The sequence below is a fragment of the Protomyctophum parallelum genome, assembly GCF_964188405.1.
Source record: "Protomyctophum parallelum genome assembly, chromosome: 9".
NCBI classification, from domain to species: Eukaryota; Metazoa; Chordata; class Actinopteri; order Myctophiformes; family Myctophidae; genus Protomyctophum; species Protomyctophum parallelum.
This window is the reverse complement of record NC_139706.1, coordinates 35747398-35775208: the sequence shown is the minus strand read 5'-3', so window position 1 is coordinate 35775208 and position 27811 is coordinate 35747398. Positions and strand designations below refer to the sequence as shown.

The window sequence follows — 27811 nt, the reverse complement described above, 5'->3', positions numbered from 1 at the left end:
GGTCTGGCCACGCGAGATGTGGTTCGACAGCAACAGTTTAGGCGCCATTTATAAGTGAGGATTTTTCAAGTCAAGAGGAGTTTGAAATGACCGTGGAGGACTGAAGTTTGTGGATTTACCGGTTTAAACAAAGATTGGATTACGACGACTTCGTTTGTTTTTAAACACGCTATAGGTGAGAAATAATACTTACCGCGGGCTGCGCGTAATGCTAAATTAGAAAAGCAATGGGGGATTTTTTTTTTAAACGGATGCAAGACAGCGGGCTTCGTTGCGTTGCTTTCATGTACTTTATACCTTTTTGCTTAGCATTCTGCTGGTTTCAAACATTTGGAACTATTCTCATTCTGTGATCGGTCACTATTTTCTTTACAGCGGATTAAAAATGTAGACAATCGGAACTTCGGAAGCAACAGCACCGCGTTATATATATATTTTTTTAAATCATAACATGGAGGGCTAGTAAAACGTTCAGTCACTGTGATTAGTTCGATATAAAACTCATCTAGTTTTCGATTCGCTTGTCGTCTTGTCTAAGTGGGGAAACGTTAGCAGAGAATGTCTAGTATTTCAAATGATGACTATTGCTGCGTAGCCATGTTACCTTGCTAGCTAGCACCAGTCGCGCACGGTGTGAATTACAGATGGAACCAGTTTGATGCCGAGTGCACAGTTGTAAACGATACATTGATCTGTCGGGTTTGCATGCTACCGTGGCCAGCGCTCACCACAGTTACAGTTGATGGATGCTGTGTTATTGCACGTTGACTAGTTAATCTGACGTCCTAGTTATGTAAGCTAGCTTCGCTCAGCTAGCCTAGTCTCTGACGTTACCCCCCTCCTCGACACACACACACACGCACACAGTGTTACGTTTAGGCCAGTCTAATATTACGCATAGGACCTCATACTCACCGACAATCTATGCACGGTTAATTCTTTATAAAACTCACGGAAATGACATTTTAATTAGCCCCCAACGTTATTACAATATTATTTGCTACATCCTACATTTGCCCAGACTATGCTGTGAGTGGCAACACAGTTGCCCCGTAAAATATCCCACGTCACAGATGCTTATTCGTTTTATGCTATTTGTTTTAAATCAAATAATATATTTCACAGTAATAATCGCGTGGTTGAGCCTCTTGACCATTACTATTCCATCTTTATATAATTCACTTTAGTCAGGTCGTGAACTTCTTGGGAAGCCGGGGACCTTCCCTGTTTTGAATAGTAGCCTACGTTTTGTTGTTAGAATCGACGTGTTTCACACAGATGAACATATCTTACTAATGGTTGGTGATTAAAGCCGGGTATAACGGGGTGGCTACTTTGTGTGACCTTCAAAAGTGGAGTTGTAAGATTGACAGGCGCAAAAACCACTCACGGATATGCGTCTCTCTTTTTTTCTTCACCAATGATGTCTTCAGACTTCAAATCATGCCATCTAAGCATAGAGCATCTAAGACGGCAAAGAGCTCAACCGCCTCCGCCAAGCACAGAGAGAAGGGGTCGCAGCCTCGGGATGACTCTGAAGACGAGCTGGATGTGCCCCCCAAAAAAACCAAGTCCAATGGACAGGAGGACGCATCGCCGACAACTGGCAAGTAACAAAGACTGTAGTGAATCTAAATAAGTTGTGTTGTGTTCCTCAATGGCGATGCGTGGCGTTGATTGAAAGGCTGCACTGGTCGGGGCCAATTGGCACAGTTGGATAGTTTTCCCCCCTTCTTAATTCACAACACGTAGGTTGATTGCTTGTTTTTTTCGAGTGCAGTCATCAATAAATGTCTCTTATAATTTCTGAAATGATTATGATGGCGTCGAGTGTGCTTATGTCCCGATCACTTTCAACGAACAAGGTAATTTCTTTGGGTAATGAAGTGGGGTTTTGTATACTGGCTTCAAAAGAGGTTTGATCTCTTTTTGTTAAACTTGGAACGAAATCGTTTTTTAATTTGATTTTTTTTAACCAACTTAACTTAAGATATGCAAATGCATTTGCATTTGATGTCTACTTTGAAATGTGTAGAATTGTTTTAGTGAGTGTTTTGTTGAAATAATATTATTTACAAACCTCGACTATATAGCTTGTTTATTCCTGTGTGAGTACAATAGATTTTAGACTTGTGTCGTTTTGTCTCTGTATGATTCTAGTACAATCGCTTGGGTGATACTACAATAATTTGAGCAGTTATGGTTATTTGGACTTGCTGAAATGTTGAAAGATGATCGAAATTTTCTCCTGTGGTTATTTATCATCGACGAAAAATGAATGTAGCGCATCTACAGTAGTATGTATCAGCGTTATTGGTGAGCGTTTGTCATCGATTTTTTGCTCGATTGTATACAGTCAGTGTGCTCTTTGTTTTGTTCTTGGTGGCTTTTATTTTATGAACAAAGAAATAGTGTAAAATCAACTTTCTCGGCAGTCGTTGTTCCCTCACTGTGATCAGCGCGCACAGCTTATGTTTTGTTTGTTTGTTTTGCTCCTCCACCCCTCCCCCATTCTCCACTGTCCCCACCTGAAATGAATCGCACAGAGGAATAAAAGTTTTACTTTTTGTCACAGATGATCCGTCTCTCGGGGATGGAGTCGAAGCGGTTGATAATCGCAGTTTGGAAGAGATTCTCGGTAGCATCCCCCCACCCCCGCCCCCAGCAATGACCAATGAACCGGGCGCTCCTCGTCTGATGATAACCCATTTAGTTAATCGCAATTTTAAATCCTATTCTGGTGAAAAGACTCTGGGGCCTTTCCACAAGGTACGACAAAACACGATTTGACTATTCAATGAGTACTGATATTTTGTAAAAGCTTTGTTCCTATCAGTTATTAACCCCTATTTGCAGGTATTGCCAATGTCTTTGTTGGTATGTGTTTATATAATTTTCAGTACAAATATATTGCATATATACTATAGTTATAGAGTAACTCTAAGATGGGAGTTCTCAACGTTTTTGGCTGGGGACCCCCAATAAATGCTGCTGGGGACCCCCAATAAATGCTTTGGTCATGTCTTGTGATTTTTTTTTAAATAATCTGGGGAGTGGGGACCCCCCAAAATAATTTGGTGACCCCCCCCCCCCCCCCCCAGGGGTCGTGACCCCTAGGTAGGAACCCTACCTACCCTACAAGACATGTATATTTAAAATGTGCAATGTCATATTTATTTCCTGATGTCCATGTCACACTCCTCCATTTTGATTTAATGTGTATGATTTTTAACCAGTGGTGGCCTAGATATGTGCTTTTGTCTTTTCTTGACATTAACTGAACTTGCCCTTCCTATTTTTTTGTTTATTTTCCTCCTGACTGTACAAATACATTTGCATGAAAATAATTTCCTTAAATACACTCATTCACTCACCTCTTTAGGCCTACACTCTCTTAAAGCACTATTTTATGTTTTAGAATTTTGGAAAAATAAAAATTTCTATATCATAAAATGTTTTGTTTTTTCTCCCTCCCCACTCCAGCGATTTTCCTGCATCATTGGTCCAAATGGCAGTGGGAAGTCCAATGTGATAGATTCGATGCTCTTTGTGTTTGGATACAGAGCTCAAAAGATTAGATCCAAAAAGCTCTCTGTGCTGATTCACAGCTCTGACGAACACAAAGATGTACAAAGCTGCACTGTGGAGGTGCATTTTCAAAAGATTATTGACAAGGTATATTTCTCTCACACACACACACACACACACACACACATCTGCTTCTACCAAAATAAATATGCATTCACAATTGAAGTGCATTTGAAATATTTCCATTTTCCTAAATGTATATATTTAATTCTATTAGTTTTTTTTCCTCTACCAACATCTTAATGTAGATGCACTTGTCTTGATATTATCACACTGATTGGAACAGAGACTCGATACAGTTGTAAAAGTCAAAACGAACTGCTACACATAATCATTGTTTACTCGTAAAGTTATTATAATTTATACTGTAATTTTGTGTATTTTTTTTAAAGGCTTGCAATGCATTAGGGTGTATGTTTTTCATTGAAACCCCAAATACTGTGCAAACTGACAAGTCTAAACCCCTTACACACACACTCTCTCTCTCTCTCTCTCTCTCTCTCTCTCTCTCTCTCTCTCTCTCTCTCTCTCTCTCTCTCTCTCTCTCTCTCTCTCTCTCTCTCTCTCTCATATATATATATATATACTTGATCTGATTGTCATGGTGTAAAGTAATTGTTTCAGACTAATTAAAACTATTTAAACCAAGTTTCTAACATAAGGCATTAGTTGTGTGGACCCTTTGTGCTAGAATGATAGTCATACATGCAAGTGAAAAATAATTCTTAGACCTGTGCTTGAAATACAGACGGTGGAATAAGCATGTAATGTATAAATTATGTTGTCATGTTTCTAATTTCTATTTCTTAAATGTACTTGTGATATTGTATCTAATGTAAACAGTGAGTTGGTAATTCAATAATTGCACTATAGAGGGTGTACGTGTGACATAATCATCATACCCGGAAGTTATGTGAGAACGCCTACTGAGTGGCAAAAAAATACTTTTTGGCCTTGACAGCCCATGCATCCAAACAAAAGTCCCATCTGATTGCATTAAAGAACGTTAAACTCACTTTGTCACTCAATGTGCCACTCACTTTATGTATACGCATACCCTCCTATAGATATATATTTTTTCTTTATATCATTTGAACCCTGGACTGTCATGACCTAAGCTGCATTCCCCCCCCCCCCCCAGGAAGGAGATGACTACGAAGTAATCCCAAACAGCAGGTTCTATGTTTCTAGAACTGCCAACAAAGACAATTCCTCTGCCTACTATATCAATGGCAAGAAGGCCACTTTCAAAGAGGTGGGGCTCCTACTGCGGAGTCATGGTATTGATCTAGACCACAACAGATTTCTGATCTTACAGGTAATTGCTGTATTTTCATATTATTACTACTTTCCCTACTCACCTGTTCACTTTGATTTATTATTCTTCAATGCCTGCTGTGACCATCCCATTATGTCAAAGCTTTGCTGCTGCTCAGCACTCTCAGCCCATGTCCCAATCCTGCTCCTATCCAAAGTTTGAAAGCTATTTCCCCAAAGCCATTGCCTGTCTCTGGGAATAACCTGTTGCACTGGACTGGATGGATATACTCTCTCTGCCAGCCCCTTAGACTGCTATAGCAGCGCATCATGGTTTGAAACAATGTGGAAAAGGTGCGAACCATTATTTGCTGCTTTAGAATTTTAAGGAAAATGTTGCGTGTGGTTTTGATTTTTTTTTTTTGATTTTCTTTTAAGACAAAAAGGACCTGGCTGGCTATGGTTCAACAGCTAATGTAGAATTTTTGGTGATGTTGCTTGGTGGCAGGATTGACCCACCAGTTGGGACAGGTTGGACCTCACACCTCCCCCTCCCTCTCCCATGTACCTGCCACGCTTTAGCAGCACGTAAATATTGGCGTGTGACAATGGACCCCAACCCCAATATTGGCAGTGCTGCTTCAGTGTGGCCGGATAAGACACTCCATTATCATGGCTTCAGTTTTGGTTTACTTTATACCCCCTCTTTCTCTTACCCCTCTGAGTATACAATTATGTGGTATAGTGTATACTGTATCTTGTACTTAAATGTTCCTCATTTAGAATTAATACATTTAAGTTATCTGAACTGTTAAATGGCTGCTTGGTACATGAATGTATTGCATGATTTTACTGATTAAGTTAAGATTTTTGAATGAGTTGAAATAGAATAAAATTACTTTTATTTTTATTTTAGAACCAAACCTGTATGATTATAGTGTGTAAAACCAGTGTCCTGAATCTTAAATTGTATAGTCTATTGTTGGTGTTGGGTGAAAAGCCTTTGTCCTGCTTTTTGGTTTTGTGGTTGGTTTGTTGATTACACATGTCCATCTCACATTATTTCTTTTAATATATACACACACACACACAGTGTGTTTGTCCATTCTCACTGCGTGTCCTTGGGTGTGAGGAGAATTTGAGCCACATGGCAGCAATGACTGAGGCAGGAGGCTTTAGCTCTCCAAGGTCACTTTTTTTATGAACCTCTGGGCTGGCTAAGGAGAATTTTGTGCGTTATCGGAGCACCGGATGACACTTTTCCAAATAATGTCCGGGGGGGGGGATATATATATATATATATATATATATACACACACACACGCTCGCATGTATGGCATGTGCGATGAGACATTTTGGCTGATATCAATATAATTAATTGCTGTTTATGGCCGATAACCAATATTACCGATGTGCCGATCTCATTCTACAAAATCTAATTTTGTTGATTCTGAAAAATACATGTATCTGCACTGCAGGTTTAGGCAAGTCAGATTTACTGTAACTTTAATACCTTATATTTAATATAGTGAGCTTGAAAGCCTTGTAGATATGTTCAAGCTGTCACTTTGCTTGTTTATCTGTAAAGACAATCGGACTGATTAATTAATCGTCCGATTGATTGATCGGACTGAAAACAACTAGAATCGGCCGATCCGATGTGTTTGCCGTTTAATCTCCCATATATATATATATATATATATATATATATATATATATATAATGATGATCCCGATTCCACAATTTCTGTGTATACCGATACCAGAGAATAATTTATGATATATATATATATTTTTTTTTTACATATTTTTGTTGTGTTAATCAGACTCCTCACTCAAATGTACACTTTCAGTTTGTGCAACTCCAAAGCAAACTCCACATGCCCCAAAAATGTATTTACCTGCCATAATGTCAACCCCTTACCCCTGTGTCGGATCGATGGTTAGATATTCACAGATATGACAAATAAGGGCAGATGCGATACAGTATCGATATATATATATATCTCTGAACAGATCAAATGTGAACCATATATATATTTTTTTCCATTCATACCTGTATCTTAAAAATGAAACCGTACAATACCAGTTCTATTAAACAAAATATTAGATTTTCAGGGCACGTATGCCAGTGTAAACTGGGAAGTTTCTAATTTTATTTGCAGCTTTTCAGTCAAAGCTTCTTTAAAATATTGCTTTGATGCTCATATTAACCTTAGAAAGTAAGTTGTTTTTTATTAGCATATGCATGCATTCCATAGTGCTAGACCATATGGACATATGACATCAACTTGCGACAGGAGCAGTTCCTATTGAGTGAAAGATGCTCTAATTATTAAAGAAATATAATATTTAAGGTGTTTATCTTTTTTTTTTTTTTTTTTTTTTGTAGAGGGCAAGTATAATGTTTTAAGGCATATTTGCCAGGGATCCTTTTAAGAAAGGCTTTGTACAGATGGCCAAGTTGTTTAGAACAGATGTGATTAATTTCCATTTAAATGTGTTTACTACTGTTTTATTTTTAATTAAAATTAGTTTGATAAACTTAATTTACTATGAGGGCGCATAAGGAACCGAGCTACATTGACCACACCCGTTAGTTTTGGCACAAATTAAGATTTATTTATTATACTTAATTGGTGATTAATTTTGATTGCCAATGTTGCTAGTTATAGTGAACCTGTTATTTGTCCAACATCTGTATTCCACTGTGTGTGTGTGTGTGTGTGTGTTCTGTCATCAGGGTGAGGTGGAGCAGATAGCCTTGATGAAGCCTAAGGGTCAGACAGAACTGGATGAAGGTATGCTGGAGTACATGGAAGACATCATTGGATCCTGCCGCCTGAAGGAGCCTCTCGGAATCCTGAGTCGCCGAGTTGAACTGCTCAATGAGCAGAGGGGAGAGAAGGTGAAAAAGACTCTGATATTGTGTTGAACTGGCCACTTCCCATGTTCTGAATAGGGATGTGTCAAATGAAAATCGATTGTTATAATTCCAATATTAACTTAATCGACTATAGTCAATACCAATAATGCAGGCACACTTTGGTAGGCCTGTAGCCCTGTACTCAACATTTCACCATATAGCCTTCAAGTCACCTGCAGTAGGCCGAAGCACAACACAATAAATGGTATCCTCTAAAATGTAGTTGCTATGGGCAGGGTTTGGATGACAATATAGCCTTTGCAACAGATTTTCTTGTAAAAAAAATATTTATTATCCAGTGAATCATTTGATCCATCACATTGGTTGTGGCGGGAAATTAATGTTTATCGGTTACTTTTTCAATTCTTTAAACGACTGCACTGTAGTCAGCAATTTATGAGACAAATTGGAACGGGATGCCATGGAGATATTTTTAGAACCAATGGCATGTGGTTATTGGTTTTTATAATAAATAAGAGTGGCGTAAGCATGATGGGGAGGTCACGCTGTTTGACTGCTTTTATTTGTTATTTTGTGAGTCTGTGTATATAAAATTGTTTAATGTCATAGAAACACATGTTTGACTTGTAATGGTAACATGCTTAGCATCTACACATTCTTATATGTCCTTTAGCTTCAACCACGTGTGTGTGTGGCTGGGTGTGTCGCTTCAGAGACTATGATTTTGTGTAAGTCGTGTTCATGTGTAGAAGTTGTTTAGGGGTTGGAGTGATGGATCTGCAATAACTGATGTTGGTTTGGTATGCTAATCCACCAACATGCTCTTGTAGATGACATTCTCCACCAGTTGTTACTTTAACAGTTTAATATATATATTTTTACTGTATGCTTTGTTCCAGTTGAATAGAGTGAAACTGGTGGAGAAAGAGAAGAATGCCTTGGAATGTGAGAAAAACACAGCGTTGGAGTTCCTCACACTGGAGAATGACATCTTCAAACAAAAGAGCCAGCTGGGTCAGTACTACATGTGAGTACAATGCCACACATGTAGTTTCTTCAGCCAACCAACTGACTAATAACACTTAACCTTTTCTCTGCTTTCTGCGATTATAACCATACCCCCTAGGCTAGGGTACGGCATCTGCCATCTGCATACATTTTCGTAGACAACCGTATACTCCATATATGAAAGCGACGACTGTCAATTTTACCTTTAGTATTGCTCCGGTTGCTATAGAGCAGTGGTAACCAACCTTTTCGAGCCCATTTTATTTCCAATTGTAAGCCATGATCTACCACTAAACACTTGTTTTTTGCGATTTCTGACCGGCTCAATTCATGTGCACACATCCAGAGACTATAGTTTACATATAAATAACTGATGGTTATATAATTATTGCCTAAATATTAAGACAAATGTATTAGAAATATACATATTATTATCTTTGTTGAGTTTTTATTTTAATAAAACGAAACGCAAAGGACATGAAATTAATTGCTTATATAGCACACTATTTAGTTTCTCAGTTCGATGAATATTCATATTTACAGATGTTCAAATGACAAATGCATACAGTACATGATCATATGAACAGTTATGGTGACTGATAGTGTCAGCCCACCTTTAATGAGACTGCTGTGACTGCACATTATCTGCAAGCGTTTTGAAATCTGGTTCATACTAGTTAGTGATTGCCAGTCTGAGGCTGTCATTAAGATGTGAGTCAGTCATACGAGTTCTAAACTTGGATTTAATTTTCATTTGTGAAAAGGCCATTTCACATAACATAAGTGGAGCCAAAGTAGGCATTTGAGTGCACAAGACACAATCGGGGGATACTTCTCTCTGCTCACAAGTGAACAAAAAAGTCCTGCTTTTTAGCTCTGTCCTCCAGTGGATAGTCAGTTACCAGTTCATAAATCTCCATTTTATCCGTTGTCATTGATAGGATTTTATGAAGAGGAATCTTGTCCTCACGCAATTAAATCCTTGAATGCATTGTACACATCCTCACCCCGGGTCCTTTTTTTCCAACAGAATAAGGGCTAGAAAGTCCTCTTTGGTGGTAAAATCAGGGAAAAACACAATTAGCTGGGCGGTGTCCGTGGCATATCAGTGGACTTGTCGAACTGAAGTGAAAAGTATTCACATATTGACAAGTCTTTGAATACGTTTATCAATGCTTTAAATTCCTCCTTGTTTTTATGGTTAGAAAACAAGCAGGCCACCGGGACATTCAGCAATTCTTAAACCATGTCCCTGTCCGTAAATGGTTCCTTGCACTGAGCCAAAACATGTTTAAGTCGGAAGGATGCATGCTCCCAATTCCTGGTGGAAATGATTATTGATGTTTATGATTTATTTCCGCCAGATCTTCCATAGTCAGAGTAGAGTCACTGCATGCTTGCCTGTGTAGGTATAGTAGTGAGTGAGAGGCTGTTTAGCTCTGTGGGTTTTTATACTGTTCTGTTCTGATATGCATGACTATTATGCACAAGTTGTGCATAATAGTCAGACAAACAAACACTGCAGTTGATGGCCCAACACATGTCTGGGGCCATCACGGCGAGCTATTCTAAATGCACGTTCTGTGTATTTGTAGTGATGGACTGGCTGCCTGTCAGTCTGACACCCGCTCACTCCGGGATCTACTTGAATGGCTCGTGCGAGCTACTAGTGGCTCGCGAACCCCTGGTTGGTTACCCCTGCTATAGAGACACACAGGGACTACAAATGTCATGCCCCCTATGAGACAGCGGCCCCACTTCTGGTCCGTTAGAACGGTGTACTGCAGGCCAGCCCCCAACTGTAGTTGGCCTACTTTTAAAATAATCCGAATTAAACAAACGAGCCCATCAAGCTAACCAATGATAATCTATAATCCTTGTTTATCTTCTGTGTTCTCAATAGTCATGACCTACAGAAGCGTGTGGTCAGCAAAGATGAGGAGAAACAGAGGATCTTGGAGGACACTAAAGAACTCACTGAGAAAACGCAAAAGATGGCCGAGGAGATGGAACAAAAGAACAAAGAGCTAAAAAATGCGGAGAAGTATGTTTTTCACATTTTCCCCAAAAAACATTGATTTCTTGGTGTTAAAAAGAAAGATAGATATTAGCCCCTCCTATATCCAGCTTTTAGTGAGCTTTTAGCACAGTGACAAACTTTTTCCTACATAAACATTAAATTCCCATTGACAATGAATGGAATTTTTTACGTCATAGTGTGAGCAAATGGACATGGGGCTCTATTTTCGTCCATGCTAAACCCCTTATCCCTAAACTTCCTTGCCTTTTCTTTTTTTTTATATTTTGAAAATCATTTTTGAATAGTTCAACTAGCCGATCTACATCGTCGCGTTGTGAGCTTGTAGATTTTAACACAAAGCATGGATGAAAATGAAGCCCTATTTTAGCGCCCCTCACTTCACACAGGTGTGATTTTTTTTATTTACTAAATCGATTAGTGTGATTAACCACATAACCCTGTATTATACTTTGTTGCACAATTGTGTTGTACAGAAATTGTTAAAATAGCCGATCCGCTATTTTCCTTATTTATTTCTGTTCAAATCATTTTCAACATTATTTCAAACTTTCCTCGATTATGATTAATGAAGTCATACAGGTATTGTCTTATTGATGTGGTTTGCTATCTGATACGAGAGTGTCTTGTATTTGAGCTGGATGGGACCCAAGTTTGTGATGTTCCTCTGCCAGTAAGCAGAACAAGATTAACAAGTACATCGAGGCCCAAAAGGAGAAGTTCAGGGTCCTGGACATGCAGGATGTGACTGTTCGTGAGCAGCTTAAAGACACCAAGAGCAAGACCAAGAAACTGCAGAAGAAGCTGGAAGAGGATACAAAGAAGGTGTGTTATTAATTGTTATAAGTTGTGTATGCCACAATTGCACACAGTTCATTCGTCATTTTAATCTGGTTTAGCATTTGTTTTTCTGTTCTCTGCAGTAGCTATGATCGTCACACTCATTAGTAATAGATATCGTACTCCTGGCATTCTCCCAATTTAAAGCATAGATCATGAAAAGGTGCTTTCTAATGAAACCGCAGGAGGCCTTGGGCGTGTATATACACCTTTATGGCTTTTCTTTTTTTAATTAAAAATAAATCGCTTTTTTTTTTTTCTTTTTTGCCTTTCCTTCTGCACCATACTCATTGTTTGGTGTATGCACGCTGCTGTTCACTTCCTTGTTTACGGCTCCAAAAGAATGGCTCGTAACTCCTAATCTAGGGAGCTCTCCGTGGTTTTGAAAAAAGGACTATGTTCTGTCTTCATTTCTGACTTCAGCATGCATCTCGTTTGGAATATAAACGCTTCTAGAGAGACTTTAGCATGACCAGTAAGGTAAGAACGGAAGATTATGCCTCCCTGGTTTTGGGGGGGGAACAGAAGGGGGTGACCTTTAAAAATCTGCCATTCCCACATATCTGCTGGCACTCTTAGCGCCTATATTTTGAAAGATGCTGGCTGCATTGGTTGTGTTAATTGTGGCTGTTTTGGGGCTGTAAATACAGAACATGCTTATAAACAAACTGTTGCAGTGTACTCAAGACAAGCACCACTGCTCTTGTCATTTTAGTTTTATTCAGTTGACTGTCACCTGGCCAAAAATGTAATGTGGGCAGTATAAATCCAATTTGACCTGTAGAAACGAGATTAGTTGTGACTTGAAGGTTTACAGAGCCCCCCAATACCAGTGATTAATTTTATTGTATAATAACAAATTATTGATTCATATCAGTACCTCCAAGTAAAGTTTTTACATCCTCTCATTCCTTGGTTGTTTGGTTTGATTGCTGCGGTGTGTATAAAATGAAGCTCATAGCCAGAATGTCTGTCCTCTGTGTCTGACCACTAGGGGGATGTGAAGCTACTGGCAAATGGCAGGCCAAGTTGTAGCAAAAACTTAGACCTGCCTGCTTGACTTGCCTGCTTGACTTGCTTCCACACCTTTGTGGCACTCACTGTTTCACCAGCTCTCTGTCCTGGTCTAAAGTTGTCATCTCTGCCTCACTTACATGCCTCACACCCACACAAATGCATACAGTTAAGAGTTTCCCTCTTTCTCTGCTCTAAACCCTAGCTGCTGTCAGTGCTGTGGCCCGAGTGGTTGTGCTTTGGCAGTACGTTGGTTAGTGGGGGGAGCTGGGCAAACGCAGTGCAGACCTCTGGGGAGCAGTGTTCTGCTGTGTGGTAGTCAACTATGGCCTGGCTTGTGTAATGCTCCCAGCAGCCATATTCACTTTTCACCGGTAGTTAACCCTGCGAAACATGGGCTACATACTCACCACTCCTTCTCATCTCTGCCTTGCCAAGCTGCAGACTGTGTGCCAGTCTTAACCAAGACTCGCTCAGTCCTGACTGTGTGTTTATAGTTGATTACAGTTGTGTGCTTTGGACTGATTTTTTTTTTTTAAGTCTAGCAACATTTTACTGTAACTGACACCAAACTGATTAATTTTCTCCCTCTTGTCTGCACCCAGCTCTGTAAAATGAAAACGGAGGCATAATTATGAGGTTGTGATTTACATATGAGAGCAGCTATGTCCTCGACTCGAACAAATGCAGGTGTTGTGGTTGCTGCTCAGATCCAGACTAGGAAACAAATTAAACCTTTCTCCTTCCTGTCTCCCTCCCCAGTTAGAGGAGGTGCGCAATGTGCCAGCAACCAGTGAAAAGACTATCTCTGAGGCAACGGCTCGCAAGGAGGAGCTGGAGACAAAGAAAGTTAAAGAGGAAGATAAATTGAAGGAGGTGCGGGAAAGCCTTAAACAAGAGACCAGCGGCCTGCAACAAGACAAAGAGGTATGTGTATGTCTGCATCCTGCACATTGTCAAATGCTGTTTGATGAGCACTTACTTACTAACCCTTTCAATTATTCGTCTCACCCCGGTCATCTCCTTCTCCCAGACCAAGGAGAAGGAACTGCTGGAGCTGAGCAAGGCGGTCAATGAGACCCGTTCATCTGTGGATCTGGCTCAGAAGGAGCTTGACATCTATTTGAGCCGCCACAACATTGCCTTTACGCAACTCAACGGGGCCAAGCAGACACTGCAGAATACCTCGGACATGCTTAGGGAACGCCACGCTGCCATCAAAGACCTGCAAGTCAAGATACCACAGTGCGAAGAAGAGCTCAAGAGGGTAAAGTGTTTGGGTCTGCATTCATCAATAGACGTTTTTGCACTATTAGTCTACCAATACCATAGTCTATTTATCCTGGGTGTGTTTGTCTTTGCTTCATGTCACTGTGTCAAATACACACTTGTTCAGTTTGTAGGTCTCTCATAGCGCTCTCATTTAAAGATGGAGTGCCACTATATTTTTTTCTTCCAGTTTTTCATGTGTCTATGAGGTGACCTTACTTCATTAGACACCCTGGAGTTGTTTTTATGTGCAATGGTGTATTCACTTTGTATTTAGGGTTTCTTCCTGGAGGCTGAACCCTTGACAGTCAAACGGGCGAATGAAGTAAACAGTAATATAGTGACACCACACTATCAGCCCCTCCCCTAACCCCTCCCCCTTTATCATACAAATAAAGCTGTGGGTGCGGCTTCAGTTCAGGTGGATCACCACCCATCACCACCCACCAGGCAAACTTAATGAACTGGTGGGCGTGTCCACATAAAAGCATGATTTTAACAAATACTGTACACTTTTTGGAAAAAGTTCTTCCCCCTTATATTGTAATAATACCTGTTGATCATGTTTTAGGGTGGGAAAAAAATGGTGGCACTCCATCTTTAATAATCCCTTCCCTCATATTTACATATTCCTCTTTCTAGGATGTGGCAGAGATGTTGCAGATTTCTCAGGTAGACAGCCAGACCAGTGAGATTGTGAAAGATATGAGGCAGAAAGTGGAGGAAGCCAAGAGTTCCATGTCTTTCAACCGCAGCCGGGGCAAGGTCCTGGAAGCCCTCATGCAGCAGAAAAGGAGCGGCAAAATCCCTGGCATCCTTGGAAGACTGGTGAGGGCCCTCTTTCAGTCCACTTAAGTTGCTATCTGCCTAATATGTTTTTTCACTTTAGCTCACTGAATTTACAGTTCAGCGTTTTAACTGAAGGTAGTGAAATACTTAGTGGCTACTTCTTTTTTGACTTTCTTTCTCTAACTTGGTTCCAGGGTGACTTGGGTGCCATAGATGAAAAGTATGACGTAGCCATATCATCCTGCTGTGCAGCTCTAGACAACATTCTAGTGGACACCATCGACACTGCTCAGGAATGTGTCAACTTCCTCAAAGCACAAAACATTGGTTTAGCCACCTTCATCGGCCTTGACAAGGTAAGATCACTTTGACTTTTCTGGAGATAGAACATTGTAATAAGAGGGGCTGTTTGTGTGCATGTCACTACATTTATAGTGCACACTGCCTGTTGGTTTAGAGAGAACCTGTGTATTACTTATAAAAGGACTGTATGTAGGTAGCTGGAGTGGTCAATCCCACCTGAATCCTAGTACTTGTCGGATAGTCGAAGGACCACAATGTTGGCAAGGTTGTCTATTGCCTTGAGCCCTATTCGCACAGGATTAGTATTACGGTATTACCCCAGGTAATTAGAAATTACCCCCCCCCCCCCCACGATACAACGACACGACGCAACATTTCAAATACTGGTATTTTAATTTTAGTTGGTCGGGAGCGAATTGATCAAACTCCAATTTTGAAAACCTCATAGATATGTCCACATGGGAGACACGGCATCATTAGACCCTGTCTTGTTTCTAGAACAGCTGCTTTTTGACATTTAATCTAAAGACATTGTCCCATTTTCCCCCCCAGATGAAGGTGTGGGAGAGAAACATGGCTCCCATTTCCACACCAGATAACAGCCCTCGCCTCTTCGACATGGTGCGGGTCAAGGAAGAGAGCATACGCCCAGCCTTCTACTTTGCCCTGAGAGACACACTGGTGGCCAAAGACATGGACCAGGCCACGCGGCTGGCCTTCCAGAGGGATAAGCGCTGGAGAGTGGTCACCCTGCAGGGACAGATCATTGAGGTGGCAGGTGGGTGGATGGAACAACATTATATTTACCAAACCTGAATATGTTTACTAAAGAGCTGGGGAGACTGGAAGACTCCTGTGAAGTGCTTTACAGAATGATTCATGATATAGTGTAAAACTCACTACATCTCGGCTCATAACAAATATGAAGTGGCACTTGTGTCAGTACAGTTTGTAATCTGTCATAGCTGCCATCTAGTGGATGAATAGTTGATTGCACATTATAGGCCAACGCAAGCCTACACTAGCATAACTCACGCAGGGACTCTGTAAGGACTAAATAACCTTGCGTGTTTTGTGTGCGTTTTCTCTCACCCCTACGCAAGGCAAAGCGGACTGTCGAGGCCTTTACTGAACAGCCACTCTATTGCATTGAATACTAGCAGAAATGGAGCTTTAAACACTTATTTGACAATCACTTGCGCTACAATTTTACGCATCAATCTGCAATTTGTTTTCAACTGGTTGGCTATACTGTATGTAGAGCAACAAGACCATAGGTTTAGAATGATGCCTAAATATAATGATACTGTTGTGCTAACTGTTTAAGAAACACTTGCACAGTGCCGGGGCCTTCTTTAACATTGTTTCACAAATGACAGATGGGACTACCAAAGGTTTTCAGTTGTGTTGTGAGATTTGCTTTTGCTTTAATCCCTGCATTTGATCCCTCTTTTTTGACCTTGTCTCACAGGTACCATGACTGGAGGAGGACGAGTTGTGAAAGGGAGGATGGGGTCCTCGATCAATACTGAGGAGGTCTCCCAGGTGGAGGTGAGCCAATAAACACATGCAGTATACCTATGGTATACAAACACCCATGTTTCTTGTATGTGATGATTGCCTCTGGGAACTCGTCATTTAATAGATGAACATGACTGTTTTTTGTTTTTCTGGTAGCTTGACCGCATGGAGAGCAAGCTGAATGAGAAGTGGACACAGCTACAGGACTGCCAGGAGAAGAAGCTGCAGCTGGAACAGAGAGTTCAGCGCCTGCAACCACAGCTCAGAGAGATGAAGAACACCCTGGAGAAATACACCAACAGCATGACTGTATGACATTTGCACTTGTAGACCGTTTCCAACTAACATTCTACTATTTAACCACTTAACATTCCAAGAGTAGGACAACATATCTCTGTTCAAAGTAACCTGTAATCTTTTGTCACCATGTGCTGTCCTCTCCCATCCATCTTACATACAGACTCTGGCTGAGCAGGAATCCCAGTTAAGGCCTCAAATCAAGGAGCTAGAGGCTAAAGTGCTGGCTGCTGCCCCGGACAAGGCCAAGCAGAAACCGATGGAGAAGAAGCTGGAGGCTTTTAAAAAGGGTAGGTACTGCTCAACACAGTGACATCACCCTGAAACCACCATGCTAAGACACCTGTGTGTCACTGGTTAGTTGGCTGAGCTCGATATAATATATCCAGCGCAGCCAACTACAACATTATGTTGTAGTACTGAGGTGTTTTGCCTGCCTTTGTAGACTAAGACAATTGACATCCACAAATTTAGTTAAAATAATTCTTTGCTTTTTAAATACTTCCTGCCTCTGTTCCTTTATCTCCTACTTCTTCACTAACCTTTTATTTGTATTGCACCTCGCTCTCCCAGACTATGATGCCGCTTCTAGCAAGGCAGGGAAGGTGGAGGCTGAGGTGAAACGACTCCACAACCTGATTGTGGAGATCAACAATCACAAGCTGAAGACACAGCAGGACAAGCTGGACAAGGTCAACAAGGAGCTGGATAGCTGTTCGTCCGTCATCAACACGGCCCAGGTGGCCATAAAGACTGCTGAACGGTGAGCAGATGAGACGCATGGATTAAAGTTCTCAGTCTCTACAACTTTCAGTCATTTATATTCCATAGAAGCCAGAAGCATGTCTTATGTGGAAGCATGTCGCGCAGCAAACATAGCCTATCTACAAGTACATTGGATATGTTTGGTTATTACTTTAAGATTGGAGGACATGGCCATACAAAGTCTTTCAGTCATGACATTTTATACTACCTGTTCACATGCAGTCAAATTCCCAAATAAGTTACCCTTGAAGTAATGTCTCCCCTTCACTGAAATACTCTCACATGGCAAACTGAGGTGGTTTATAATTTTACAAGAATGAAAGAAACTGTCTTTAACTTGGCCACACATCATCACCACACCACAACTTCTATAGTATTTTCCTTTTGTACAAACTTGCTTTTGTGGATTATGGATACAGTATATGTCATGACCAACAATCATGTTGTTGGTCATCCATGATTGGAAAGCACTGCTTGTTTTTAGATACTGTGATGTATAATTTATACTGTATATACATTTAATTTGCCTTCACATACCCGCTGGCAACTTGGCTGTATCCTCTACTGCAGTGTTTCACAAACAATGGTAGGTCGCAAATACATAAAATGCTGAAACGTTCTAATGTGTACTTTTCGCTGTTCCTTCAGCAACCTGAAAAAGTGTGAGGAAGGATTGAGTCGTGTACAAGGGGAGCTGGAGGAGAATAAAAAATTATTATCTGAGGTGACTGAGCGGCTTAGCAAAACTGAGGAGGAGGCAGAAGAAATCATAAATTCCTACAAGGCGGCGGAGGTCAGTACTATACCCTGTTTAACCCTTATTTATTTCAGATGACGCACTGCCCATTTGTTCATGTGAGGAATTGTATAACAGATACCTGTAAAACAGTCGGTCTCTGGCCTACTTGGTTGAATAGTGAACATTTCATTACAATCATACAAATATAAACTAATGCTTGGATCATGGGATTAAGAAAACTAAATAAACACCGAACACAAACTGCCTTTCTAGCTCAGTCTTGTAACTATCTGCTGAAAGAAAGTGTTTTTCCACGGGCAGATTTGGCTACTATGGTAAACAACCAGAATTGAGGAGGTGCTAAAGGCCTAAGGCAGTGAACAATGAAAAAGGCTGCACACTATGCTGGAAATGTATTGTACAGAAACCAACGTTTCGACCTGCGAGGTCTGCTTCAGGGAAACTACATCATTCCCTGAAGAAGACCTCATAGGTCTAAACATTGGTTTCTGTATAATACATTTCCAGCATCGTGGTTACAAGTGTGCAGCCTTTTTTGTCTCAGATTTAGCTACTATGTCTGCCATTGATGCTAATGACTAAAAAATGCATGTGAAGTTCAGAGTAATATTCATAGGGATGACTAAATCTAGTTGGCCACTCACATTGCTTGGTCGGGAGGAACCTGTTGTGTAATGTTTTGTTGTCATGTAGGAAGAGCTGCCTGACGTGCAGAAGGAGGTCCAGGGTGTGGTGAAGGAGATCAAAACCCTGCAGCAGAAGGAGTACGCCCTGAAGGAGGAGTCCATCAATGTCCGCGTCAGCATTGAGCAGATTGACACCAGCATCAACGAGTCCAACAACAAGATTAAACACTGGCAAAAAGAGGTTTGTCTTTTTTTCCCCTTTTCTGCATGTGAATTACTGCTTTAAAGGGGAGTTTCGCACAAGCTGTTTTCTTACCGTATATGAAGACTCGTATCCATTCGTCATTGAAAAAAAACATGCCGAGCGTTTCATAAGGAATTAGCGGATTTACCGTCCATGTGGGTCAAACGCTAGAACTCTTATTCAATTGCGCAATTGGTTTTAGTTTTTTGTTTACATCTGATCTAGATGTGACAGGTTAGTCCATGACATGCTGTTGCTGCACTCTTCCTGGTTAGACCCCTCCTACGCTTTTCTTAAAGGACCAGCGCCCTATATCTTTATTTTATTTATTATTATTTTTGGGTCAATATACATATTATCCACTTCTTTTTCTTTTTGCCAAGAGAACCTCTATGGAACATAATATACAATCAGGCATTTAGCAGACACTCTTATCCAGAGTGGAGGATGTGTCTCAAATGTTTGGTTAAGTGGCCAAATAAAGTACTACTACACAATAACTGGGGTTGCAAGTAAGAAAAATACCTTGCATTGCATCTATGTAATTAAGTGTATAATAACAATATACATTCTTGAGTTGGCACAGAAAGGGGTTTTTCTTTATGAACATGATATTATTGTCACATTAAATGCCCTCTTCTCCTTTGTTTTCAGGCCTCCAAACTGTCCCTCCATGCCATAGATGGCCAGCCAGCTGAGACACTATCAGTGCTCACCCCTGCTGACCTGGAAGCAATTAAAGATCCTAACAAAATTACCAATAAGATCTCCTTAATAGAGACACGTTGTACAGAAATGAAGCCTAACCTGGGGGCCATTGCTGAGTACAAGAAAAAGGTACGCACAAGTAGTGCCAGCCTTCCTAGTCCTGTCTGTGGTTGTTTTTAACGTGTATACATCTAGGTTATATTCTCTTCACATAAGTGTGCACACATGGGGAAAACACACACACATGTCACTGGTTCCTCTTAGGGTTTCTAGCACCGGTTGACTCGGCGGATCCACTCCTAAAGTGCCTCATGGATATTTTTGCTTATATTTTTACTACATGAGAAAAGACTTTGCCTGCTAATTGTGTCTAGTTTCCTCGATATTTTGATCATTCCATTTATTATATATATTTTGTAGTTCTTCTATACGTGGTCTCTTTTATCCCTTTTTTTTCTAAACTTACTATTACCCAGTTTTTCAACTGCAAATACTTAAATACAAACTTCTGTAACCCACTATTAATCCATGTCTCCCAGTTCAGTTGAGCATTTTCGATTGTTATTGATGGATTTTCGGTCCATATATTTCCAAGCGTTTACAGTGCTTTAACAAAGTTTTTCTTTTTTTTTTTTCTTGGGGAAAGGCAAAAGGGCTAGGAGTATGCTGTGTGTGTGTGTGTGTGTGTGTGTGTGTGTGCGCGCGCGCTATTGGTGTTGGGTTACATTTGTTTGTATCATTAATTGAGCCTTTAAGTGCTGCTTTAAGCCTATCTCTGTGGTGCTCTCAGGAGGACCTGTACCTGCAGCGTGTGGCCCAACTGGATGAAATCACCACAGAGAGGGACAACTTCAAGCAAAGCTTCGAGGATTTGCGCAAGCAGCGCCTCAACGAGTTCATGAATGGATTCAACATCATTACCAACAAGCTGAAGGAAAACTACCAGATGTTGACACTTGGGGGCGATGCTGAGCTAGAGCTAGTGGATAGCCTCGACCCCTTCTCTGAAGGCATCATGTTCAGGTTAGAGAGGGTTTTTTTATATACCAATAAAAGCGTCCCACTCTAACTTATGGGAGCAAGTGTGCAGTGCAGAAAAAGCATTAGTCAGTTGGAACACTGAATTTGGACATAATGTATAATAAAGTTTCTTATCCCTTTTCTTCTCAACCCCCTTATTGTCCAGTGTGCGGCCTCCTAAGAAGAGCTGGAAGAAGATATTTAATCTGTCCGGAGGAGAGAAGACCCTCAGCTCCTTGGCACTGGTGTTTGCACTACACCACTTTAAACCAACACCACTCTACTTCATGGATGAGATAGACGCTGCTCTGGATTTCAAGAACGTCTCCATCGTAGCCGCTTACATTTATGTAAGTATTAACCCATTCTGACCTGAGATCAGATTCTAAAAATGTCTATTACATCCTGACAGTTTCATTATTAACCCATTCTGACCTGAGATCAGATTCTAAAAGTGTCTTCGATTTTTCAAAAATAGCAGACCTACAAGCTCGTATCGCCCCACTCGGTGGCGCGATATGAGCTTGTAGATCTGCTATTTTTAAATAGCTAAAGCACAACATGATGCTGACACCAAAATGGGTGCCCGGTCAGAATGGGTTAAAATAAAACTGAATATAGTTGACATGTTATTGGCCTTTCACATGTTCATAAAACATGTAGTATGCAGTATCTGTATACTTGAGCTTGCTGAACCCATTCCTCAGCTTTGACTACCGGTACTTCAGACAGGACATCTGTAACAGTAACCATGCGTCACCAAGCTGTGAGCTGGCTGTCTGCCACGCACTGCCCCACCCCACCACCAAACCAAACACGGGTGAAATAGCGTGGGGTATGAAGTTATATCGAGTGACGTTCGACCATTGCAAACGTGTCAAATAACTGTAGTATGCACTGTCGGGGTGAACTCTTCCCCGTGAGTCTGATCATGCTGCTGTTGCTCTGCAGCCTACCTGGCTTTCAGGGAACAGCGATCGTAAAATGGGAGGGGCGGAGCGGTCGAGCCCTTCCCAGCATGCATTGCACTGCGTGACTGGCATGTCATGTGATTTTTAAATGGAGGTATACAGGAGGGACAAAAAATTAGCTGTTATATAAACAGTGTTACATTGTTTAAATGGAAAAAAGGGCTTCTAGAGTTTGCATAATGGAACAGTCTGTGTGCAAAATTTAGATCAACTGAGCAAGCTAATGAGAAGCAGGGGGGGAATAAGACGCAGACTTTTGCTGTTTTAAGTGGAATAAAGCTAAGTGCCCAGGGGTGGCTTTGAACCCATAAATTCTGCAGTGGTGGCACCACTCGAATTTAGTATAATATGTTTTCTCTTTATTCTCTGTCCAGGAACAAACAAAGAATGCTCAGTTCATTATCATCTCTCTGAGGAACAACATGTTTGAGATTGCCGATCGTCTCTTGGGCATCTACAAAACACACAACACCACTAAGAGCGTGGGCATCAACCCCAAGACCATTGTCTTCAAAGAGCGTGATGCTGTGCCTAACCTGTGTGCCTAATGGCTCATTCATTTGGATTTAAATGAAACCATTTACTTTTTGTACCTGTTAATTAGGATGGCCTGTCTCAATACTCATTGTGGTTTTGTACCTTGCCCCAAAACAAACGCTGCAAAATATACTATTTGAACATTTATTGTAAAGAACTCTTTATTTTATACAAACTGACATTGAAAAGTTTCAAGAAATTATGCTACAATGGGTGTTGGTATCAAGTTGTGTTTACAATTTGATGCCTGCATTACAAGCACCACCTTATAAAATGTTCTGCATTTATATTGTGTAAACCAAGTGTTTAATCGTTAAGGCATAGGGCAAGTTGGTACGTAAGTCACATGAAATTAAACCAATAAGCGAGGTGAGGTAAGACTTGGCATAATGGTTGAAGGCTCGACAAGATCAATGTATACCATATTCAATCGGTTGCATTGCACTTTGTTCTACAAATTAAAATCTCATTTGTATGTATATACTGTATATTGACTGTTTTCATTTTATGCCTCGTTTCTTTTTTTCTAAATTTCTTTGCATTCTTTATGAATTCACAAAACTTATTCCGGCTATGGCAGCTAGTAAATACACATAGCTGATGTTGGCCTGTATTCCTTGACAGAAATATTTCTTTGCATTCTTTATGGATTCTTCCATTCGATAACAAAACAAATTCCTAGTAAATGCACATTGCTGATGTTGGCCTGTATTCCCTGACAGAAAAGTGTCCCAAGGCATGGTGGGTTTGTCCTGAATTAAATGGTCACGTGAAGCTTTCTCAGAGCCAGCTTGGTCTCTAAGTTAAGCTTAGGTTGTTATAGAGGAGAGTCAACTGCTGGTAGGCATTACACCCCAGTGTGAAGAAGATTGCGCTCCATCTCTTTACTGCATCACCCATCTCTGTGTAAAGTAACCCTGTTATCTCCCAAATGGCAGAGGTCAGGTCTGTGCTCAGGCCACGAACCAACTGGCCGAACTGAGAGAGCAAAGAGAATGCCAGGGATGCGCCCCCTATAGGGTTGGCCCACAGAGCCACCATGAGCAGCAACAGCCCCAGGAGAACCACTGCAGGTGTAGGCTGTAGCTGAATCCACAGATCCTGGGACCACGTCTCAGGCAGGCCCTCGCTGACCTCGGCTTCTTGAATAGCCTTCCAAGGACTTGGTTTAGCACAGCAGCACACCCTTGGAATGGGACCCTCATCCAGCCTGCCTATGGTCACAGCAGGCCATTGCTGTTGAAGATACTCTGCTGCACGGGGTGTAATAGATAGGGATATGACAGAGGGCAGAGGAGCTTTGACGATTGCCTCCACCCTCTCTCTGAACAGATGTACCTTCTCCAAAAAGACCAGGGGAGAGTCCTCCTCCTCCACAGATGAGCCAAAGGTTACCAGCTCCAATTGTTCCTCCTGATGGCATTAGAATAATCATCAGATTCAGTACTATGGTTTACTTTAGTATTTTTTCAATCCAAAAACTTTAAACTGATTTTTGATTGTCACGAGGACTGAAATGATGGTTACTGTATGAAGGTTACATTGCGACACATTGCTACTGACCAATACTAAAAACAAGACTAGAGTATAGACAGTATGTTTTGGCCAATAGTGTTCGTATAGATATAGACACTTGGCCAATTGTCATACAAGGTGAAAAATTATATTGATTAGTAATGTGTATTTTGAAATGGAGATCAATCCCACTATCATTTTGCAGCAGCAAGTTCAACCATCATTTTGAAATGTACACAACTACAGCTGAGCTACAGCTTGTCACACACCTGTATCTCCTTTATCCTATTGATGAGTGGATTGTAAACCTGGGAGATCTCTGTACTGGCATCATCCAGAACCCCCAAGTAAGCATCTCTCTTCTTGGCCAATGCCACTTCTACCCTATGAAAGAATTGATCCACAGCCAGCCGGTCCTTCCTCACCAAGCCTTCACAACGAGCCTTCTCCTGCTCCAGCTGCTCTCCCAGCTCACATACCTGTCAGACAGAAGACAGAAAAGCTGACTGAAGATGCAGCACAAATATGTTTCAACTTATCCTTTTTATAGGTGGCATTTTGAAAAAGAAAGGCCATGTTTCAACTTTCAAGCAGACTTTCCCAGAGTCAACTCATGCACATTCACATAGTGGACTCACATGAGTCCATCGCTCGTCTGACAGTCTAGCCAGCAGCCATGCAGGGGTCTCTTTTTCTCTGATGAAAGCAGCGTGCAGGTCATCTATGGGGTGTCCATGATGTTGCCCTATAGTCAGACAAAGCCCACAAATCAGCTGGCGGTCCTGGACACAGTACACATTCAGGGGCTGCCTGGGGTGGTCTGGACAAGATGGGGGCTGAGGCTGGTAGTCCTTTTGGTACTGAGACCGCAGATGAGCAGACAAATGTGTAGACAGACATTAATTAAGACCAAACACAAGTGCCTGAGGTATTTGCAACACTTTAGTTAGCAGAACGAAATTATAACAGTCCATATATTTCCTACTTTTTCAATGATGGCACGCAGAGATACATTAATGGGCAGAGCGTCTACGCCCATTGGGGGCAGCTCGACCACGTTGCGACAGTTGGGGCATTTCAGTGGGAGTCGGAGTGGACGCCAGAAGTTTGTAGAGACCTGAAGCACACTCTCCAGGCACGTCTTACAGAAAGTGTGCGAGCACGGCAGGACACGTGGATCAGAGAACAAGGAGTAGCATACAGAGCATGTCAGGTCTTCCTCCAAGTTATCCATGGTGGGGAAACTGAAAACCAAAACCTTTGCCAGGCCGGCTAACAGTTCAAAACATTCCTTATCCTGCACCACCTGTAAAAGAATTATATAATTACATGACTTAATAAATGCATCTGATGAGCAAAAAAACAAAGTAAAATTGTCATGGACACAAGGTTCAGACACAAAATGAATACAAAATTGTGTTAACATTAATTTAAATAACTCATGCGGTCAGTTCCGTATAGTACCTTCAAATGTACATGCCATGTCCATTCCATTATCGATTTTATTATTTTAGAAGAGTGGCAGTTTTGTTTTTTGCATTATGCTACCCAAAGTCAGTACAGCAGTTATTTCTGTCTGTGCAACGTGACAATGATGAGCAGTTTTCTATCCCACACTGGCTGAGAGCAGCGCAAAACAATTATCACCCTCACACCCTGTCTCTAACCTAACCTCGCATCACCAGACTTTCTCTACATCTGGAAATCACAACAGATACTGGCTGCTTTACCAGTCCATAATCACCAGTAAGACGCCTAAGGGCGAGAAGTAGTAGATTATGTACTGGGCTGGCCATATAAGGAGTATGTCTTGAGTGTACAGGGTTTGATGAGGTGAGATCAATATATGGAATGTCAGAACAGGTCAGCTCCATATATGGAGATCTAAGGGTGGTAGTGGGGACATTCTCTTGAGTGTACAGGGTTTGATGATGACCCAGGTAGGGCCAGGCCTTAATTTTCAGGCCTGTTGAGAACTGTTTTCGCCAGCTGCACTAATAACTTGGGGGCAGGCACGTCTAGAGTTTGAATGGACAGGTATCAGTCAAAAGAGAGACATCGAAGAGGAAGGATGGATGGGGAAGGATGAAGAGAGCAGATGTGTGTACAGAAAATACGAAAACAGACCAAAGCAAGCAAACTGCAGTTACAGGACCTCTGCTTATATACCGTTGTCCTCAGTGTCCACAGTGACAATGGGAGGCCTTATGCCAGGCTCACTTTCTCAATTTTGAAAACACTATTTCTAAAACTATGAAACATTTCAAAGATTTATTTTCAGGCAAACATGTCCACCATAAGATGAACCTAAATAGGTTTGAATGGGGTTTCTAGGTGTAAGTATGTAGGACTAGTAGCATGCCAAAGTTTGTGCTATTTACAGTGAGAATGCATTGGGCGTTTAAGTTAAATACTGGGGGTCATATTTTGACAGCAGAAACTGCCTGTCATAATTTCACCCACTCCCTATTCCAAAGCCCCCCCCAGTTACATTATATATTTAGTAAAGTATTTTCAGCAATGGTACAATTATTTTTTCAGTGGGTAGATCTGGTTGAGCTCGTCATTTTGAAAGTAGATCTCACGTCATAAATGTGTGGGCACCCCTGGTTTAACCACTTGAACCCCGGTCCCTGCATCAGTCAAGGGCATCCATATTCTGGGGGTGAACATTTAGGCAAAAGGACTGTAGCCTACTGTACTCTACTGTATAGATATAGATGTAGTACATCTACAGTACGTTGTGAGGTTGTAGATAGGCTATTTTAGCAGACAACTCAGACAACCATAAAGACGTAAACGGTAGCCTTATATAGACTATCGCTATGTATTTTATATAAAAGTCCAAATTGATGTAATACATCTACGTCTTGATATTAACTATGATGATTCAGTAGCACAATCCAATTTAATTTCACTGAAGACACAAAACTACGTGGTAATTTTGCAGATAAACCGATAATAGCCTAAATCTCATGGTTCAAAACAAATTTAAACTAAATTGTATTACTAGTATAACGTCTTCCTTGTCTTCAGTAAACAGCTCACCCTTCCCACCCTTCCCCACACAGGCGAAGTTATTGTTGATCCTGAGTCTACCAGCAAACAGTAACATGTGGTAAATAACTGATAACATGTAACTAGCGGTCAAAAATATATCGTTTTAATCCACCGCAGTGGTACTGTAATAGTTGACTTTTTTTGGTGTCTAAAAACTGTCCCCATGTATTATATTTGTTGGAACTCACCGTCTGGTTGGAGCTCCCTCTTCTTCTCTCCCAACATTCCAAACTGCTTTTTCACCCCAATTGCGCATGCTCGCATCTTCAGCGGGTTTGAGTAAATGGTGACGCCCCCAGTCACTGCGTTTTATTGAGAGGTTAGGGTTAAGGTTGATTACGTAGGTTTTACTGAGGTTAGGGTTACGTCGTTTTATTGAGGTTAGGTTTAGGATGTCAATCACAGCGACTGCAGCCAATCACAGCGTGTACTTTATTCAAACCCGCTGAACTTGAGATTCCATGCTTGTGTTATGACTCTGGACCATAGACTGTAAGCTCTGGACCTACCAATCATGTGCTGCGGTCGCTGAATTTGAAAGTCCAGCTTGAGGGAACGACAAAATGCTCCCCCTCCCGACAGGACCAGGCACTGCAGGCAGTCAGACCTATGGTAGCCTCGGCTCGAGACCGCAGGCGTTTTGACCTACCACTGCCTACAGTAATTTTGGCATTCAACTAGCATATCGTGGCCTACAAATCTGAGCCAGTGAGCCACTATTTATTTATTTTATTTTTTAGCCAGCCAACAACAGAACCATTTGAGTGCATCAGTGATGCATCGCTGCAGTTTGGA

The 27811-nt window shown here is 41.2% G+C and overlaps 2 protein-coding genes across 4 annotated transcripts; one reads left to right on the top strand and one right to left on the bottom strand.

The window, feature by feature from the left end:
• Positions 1 to 26: 26 nt before the first annotated feature.
• Positions 27 to 22529, top strand: smc4 (structural maintenance of chromosomes 4). 2 transcript variants are annotated; one of them, XM_083773957.1, is made up of 24 exons: positions 27 to 175; positions 1434 to 1606; positions 2576 to 2769; positions 3484 to 3675; positions 4730 to 4906; positions 7588 to 7752; positions 8631 to 8758; positions 10643 to 10783; positions 11452 to 11602; positions 13394 to 13558; positions 13665 to 13898; positions 14543 to 14728; positions 14884 to 15045; positions 15545 to 15770; positions 16464 to 16543; positions 16670 to 16822; positions 16974 to 17100; positions 17384 to 17573; positions 18224 to 18368; positions 19029 to 19202; positions 19860 to 20042; positions 20704 to 20936; positions 21100 to 21283; positions 22279 to 22529. In XM_083773957.1, the coding sequence occupies exons 2-24, from the start codon at positions 1444 to 1446 to the stop codon at positions 22450 to 22452; spliced, it is 3927 nt and encodes a 1308-aa protein (XP_083630083.1). In that variant the 5' UTR covers positions 27 to 175; positions 1434 to 1443; the 3' UTR covers positions 22453 to 22529. The 2 variants fall into 2 exon arrangements, with proteins under 2 accessions (XP_083630083.1, XP_083630084.1); XM_083773958.1 differs by lacking the exons at positions 27 to 175; positions 1434 to 1606 and adding an exon at positions 1805 to 1865.
• A 326-nt stretch (positions 22530 to 22855) lies between these two features.
• On the bottom strand, positions 22856 to 27245 carry trim59 (tripartite motif containing 59). Of its 2 annotated transcripts, XM_083773961.1 has the most exons (5): positions 27205 to 27245; positions 24942 to 25262; positions 24595 to 24816; positions 24226 to 24435; positions 22856 to 23854 (listed from the first exon to the last, which is right to left on the bottom strand). In XM_083773961.1, the coding sequence occupies exons 2-5, from the start codon at positions 25188 to 25190 to the stop codon at positions 23240 to 23242; spliced, it is 1296 nt and encodes a 431-aa protein (XP_083630087.1). In that variant the 5' UTR covers positions 25191 to 25262; positions 27205 to 27245; the 3' UTR covers positions 22856 to 23239. The 2 variants fall into 2 exon arrangements, with proteins under 2 accessions (XP_083630087.1, XP_083630086.1); XM_083773960.1 differs by lacking the exon at positions 27205 to 27245 and having other exon boundaries at positions 24942 to 25710.
• Positions 27246 to 27811: the final 566 nt, after the last annotated feature.

Excerpts from the sequence above, each read along its gene's own strand:
- smc4 (XM_083773957.1), top strand. The coding sequence starts at position 1,444 with ATGCCATCTAAGCATAGAGCATCTAAGACGGCAAAGAGCTCAACCGCC. Across the intron at positions 10,784-11,451 it reads GAGCTAAAAAATGCGGAGAA|TAAGCAGAACAAGATTAACA; the intron begins GTATGTTTTTCA and ends TTCCTCTGCCAG. Across the intron at positions 20,937-21,099 it reads TCTGAAGGCATCATGTTCAG|TGTGCGGCCTCCTAAGAAGA; the intron begins GTTAGAGAGGGT and ends CTTATTGTCCAG.
- trim59 (XM_083773960.1), bottom strand. The coding sequence starts at position 25,382 with ATGTTAACACAATTTTGTATTCATTTTGTGTCTGAACCTTGTGTCCAT. Across the intron at positions 24,817-24,941 it reads TGCGTGCCATCATTGAAAAA|TACCAAAAGGACTACCAGCC; the intron begins GTAGGAAATATA and ends CTGCGGTCTCAG. Across the intron at positions 24,436-24,594 it reads CAGACGAGCGATGGACTCAT|GTATGTGAGCTGGGAGAGCA; the intron begins GTGAGTCCACTA and ends TCTGTCTGACAG.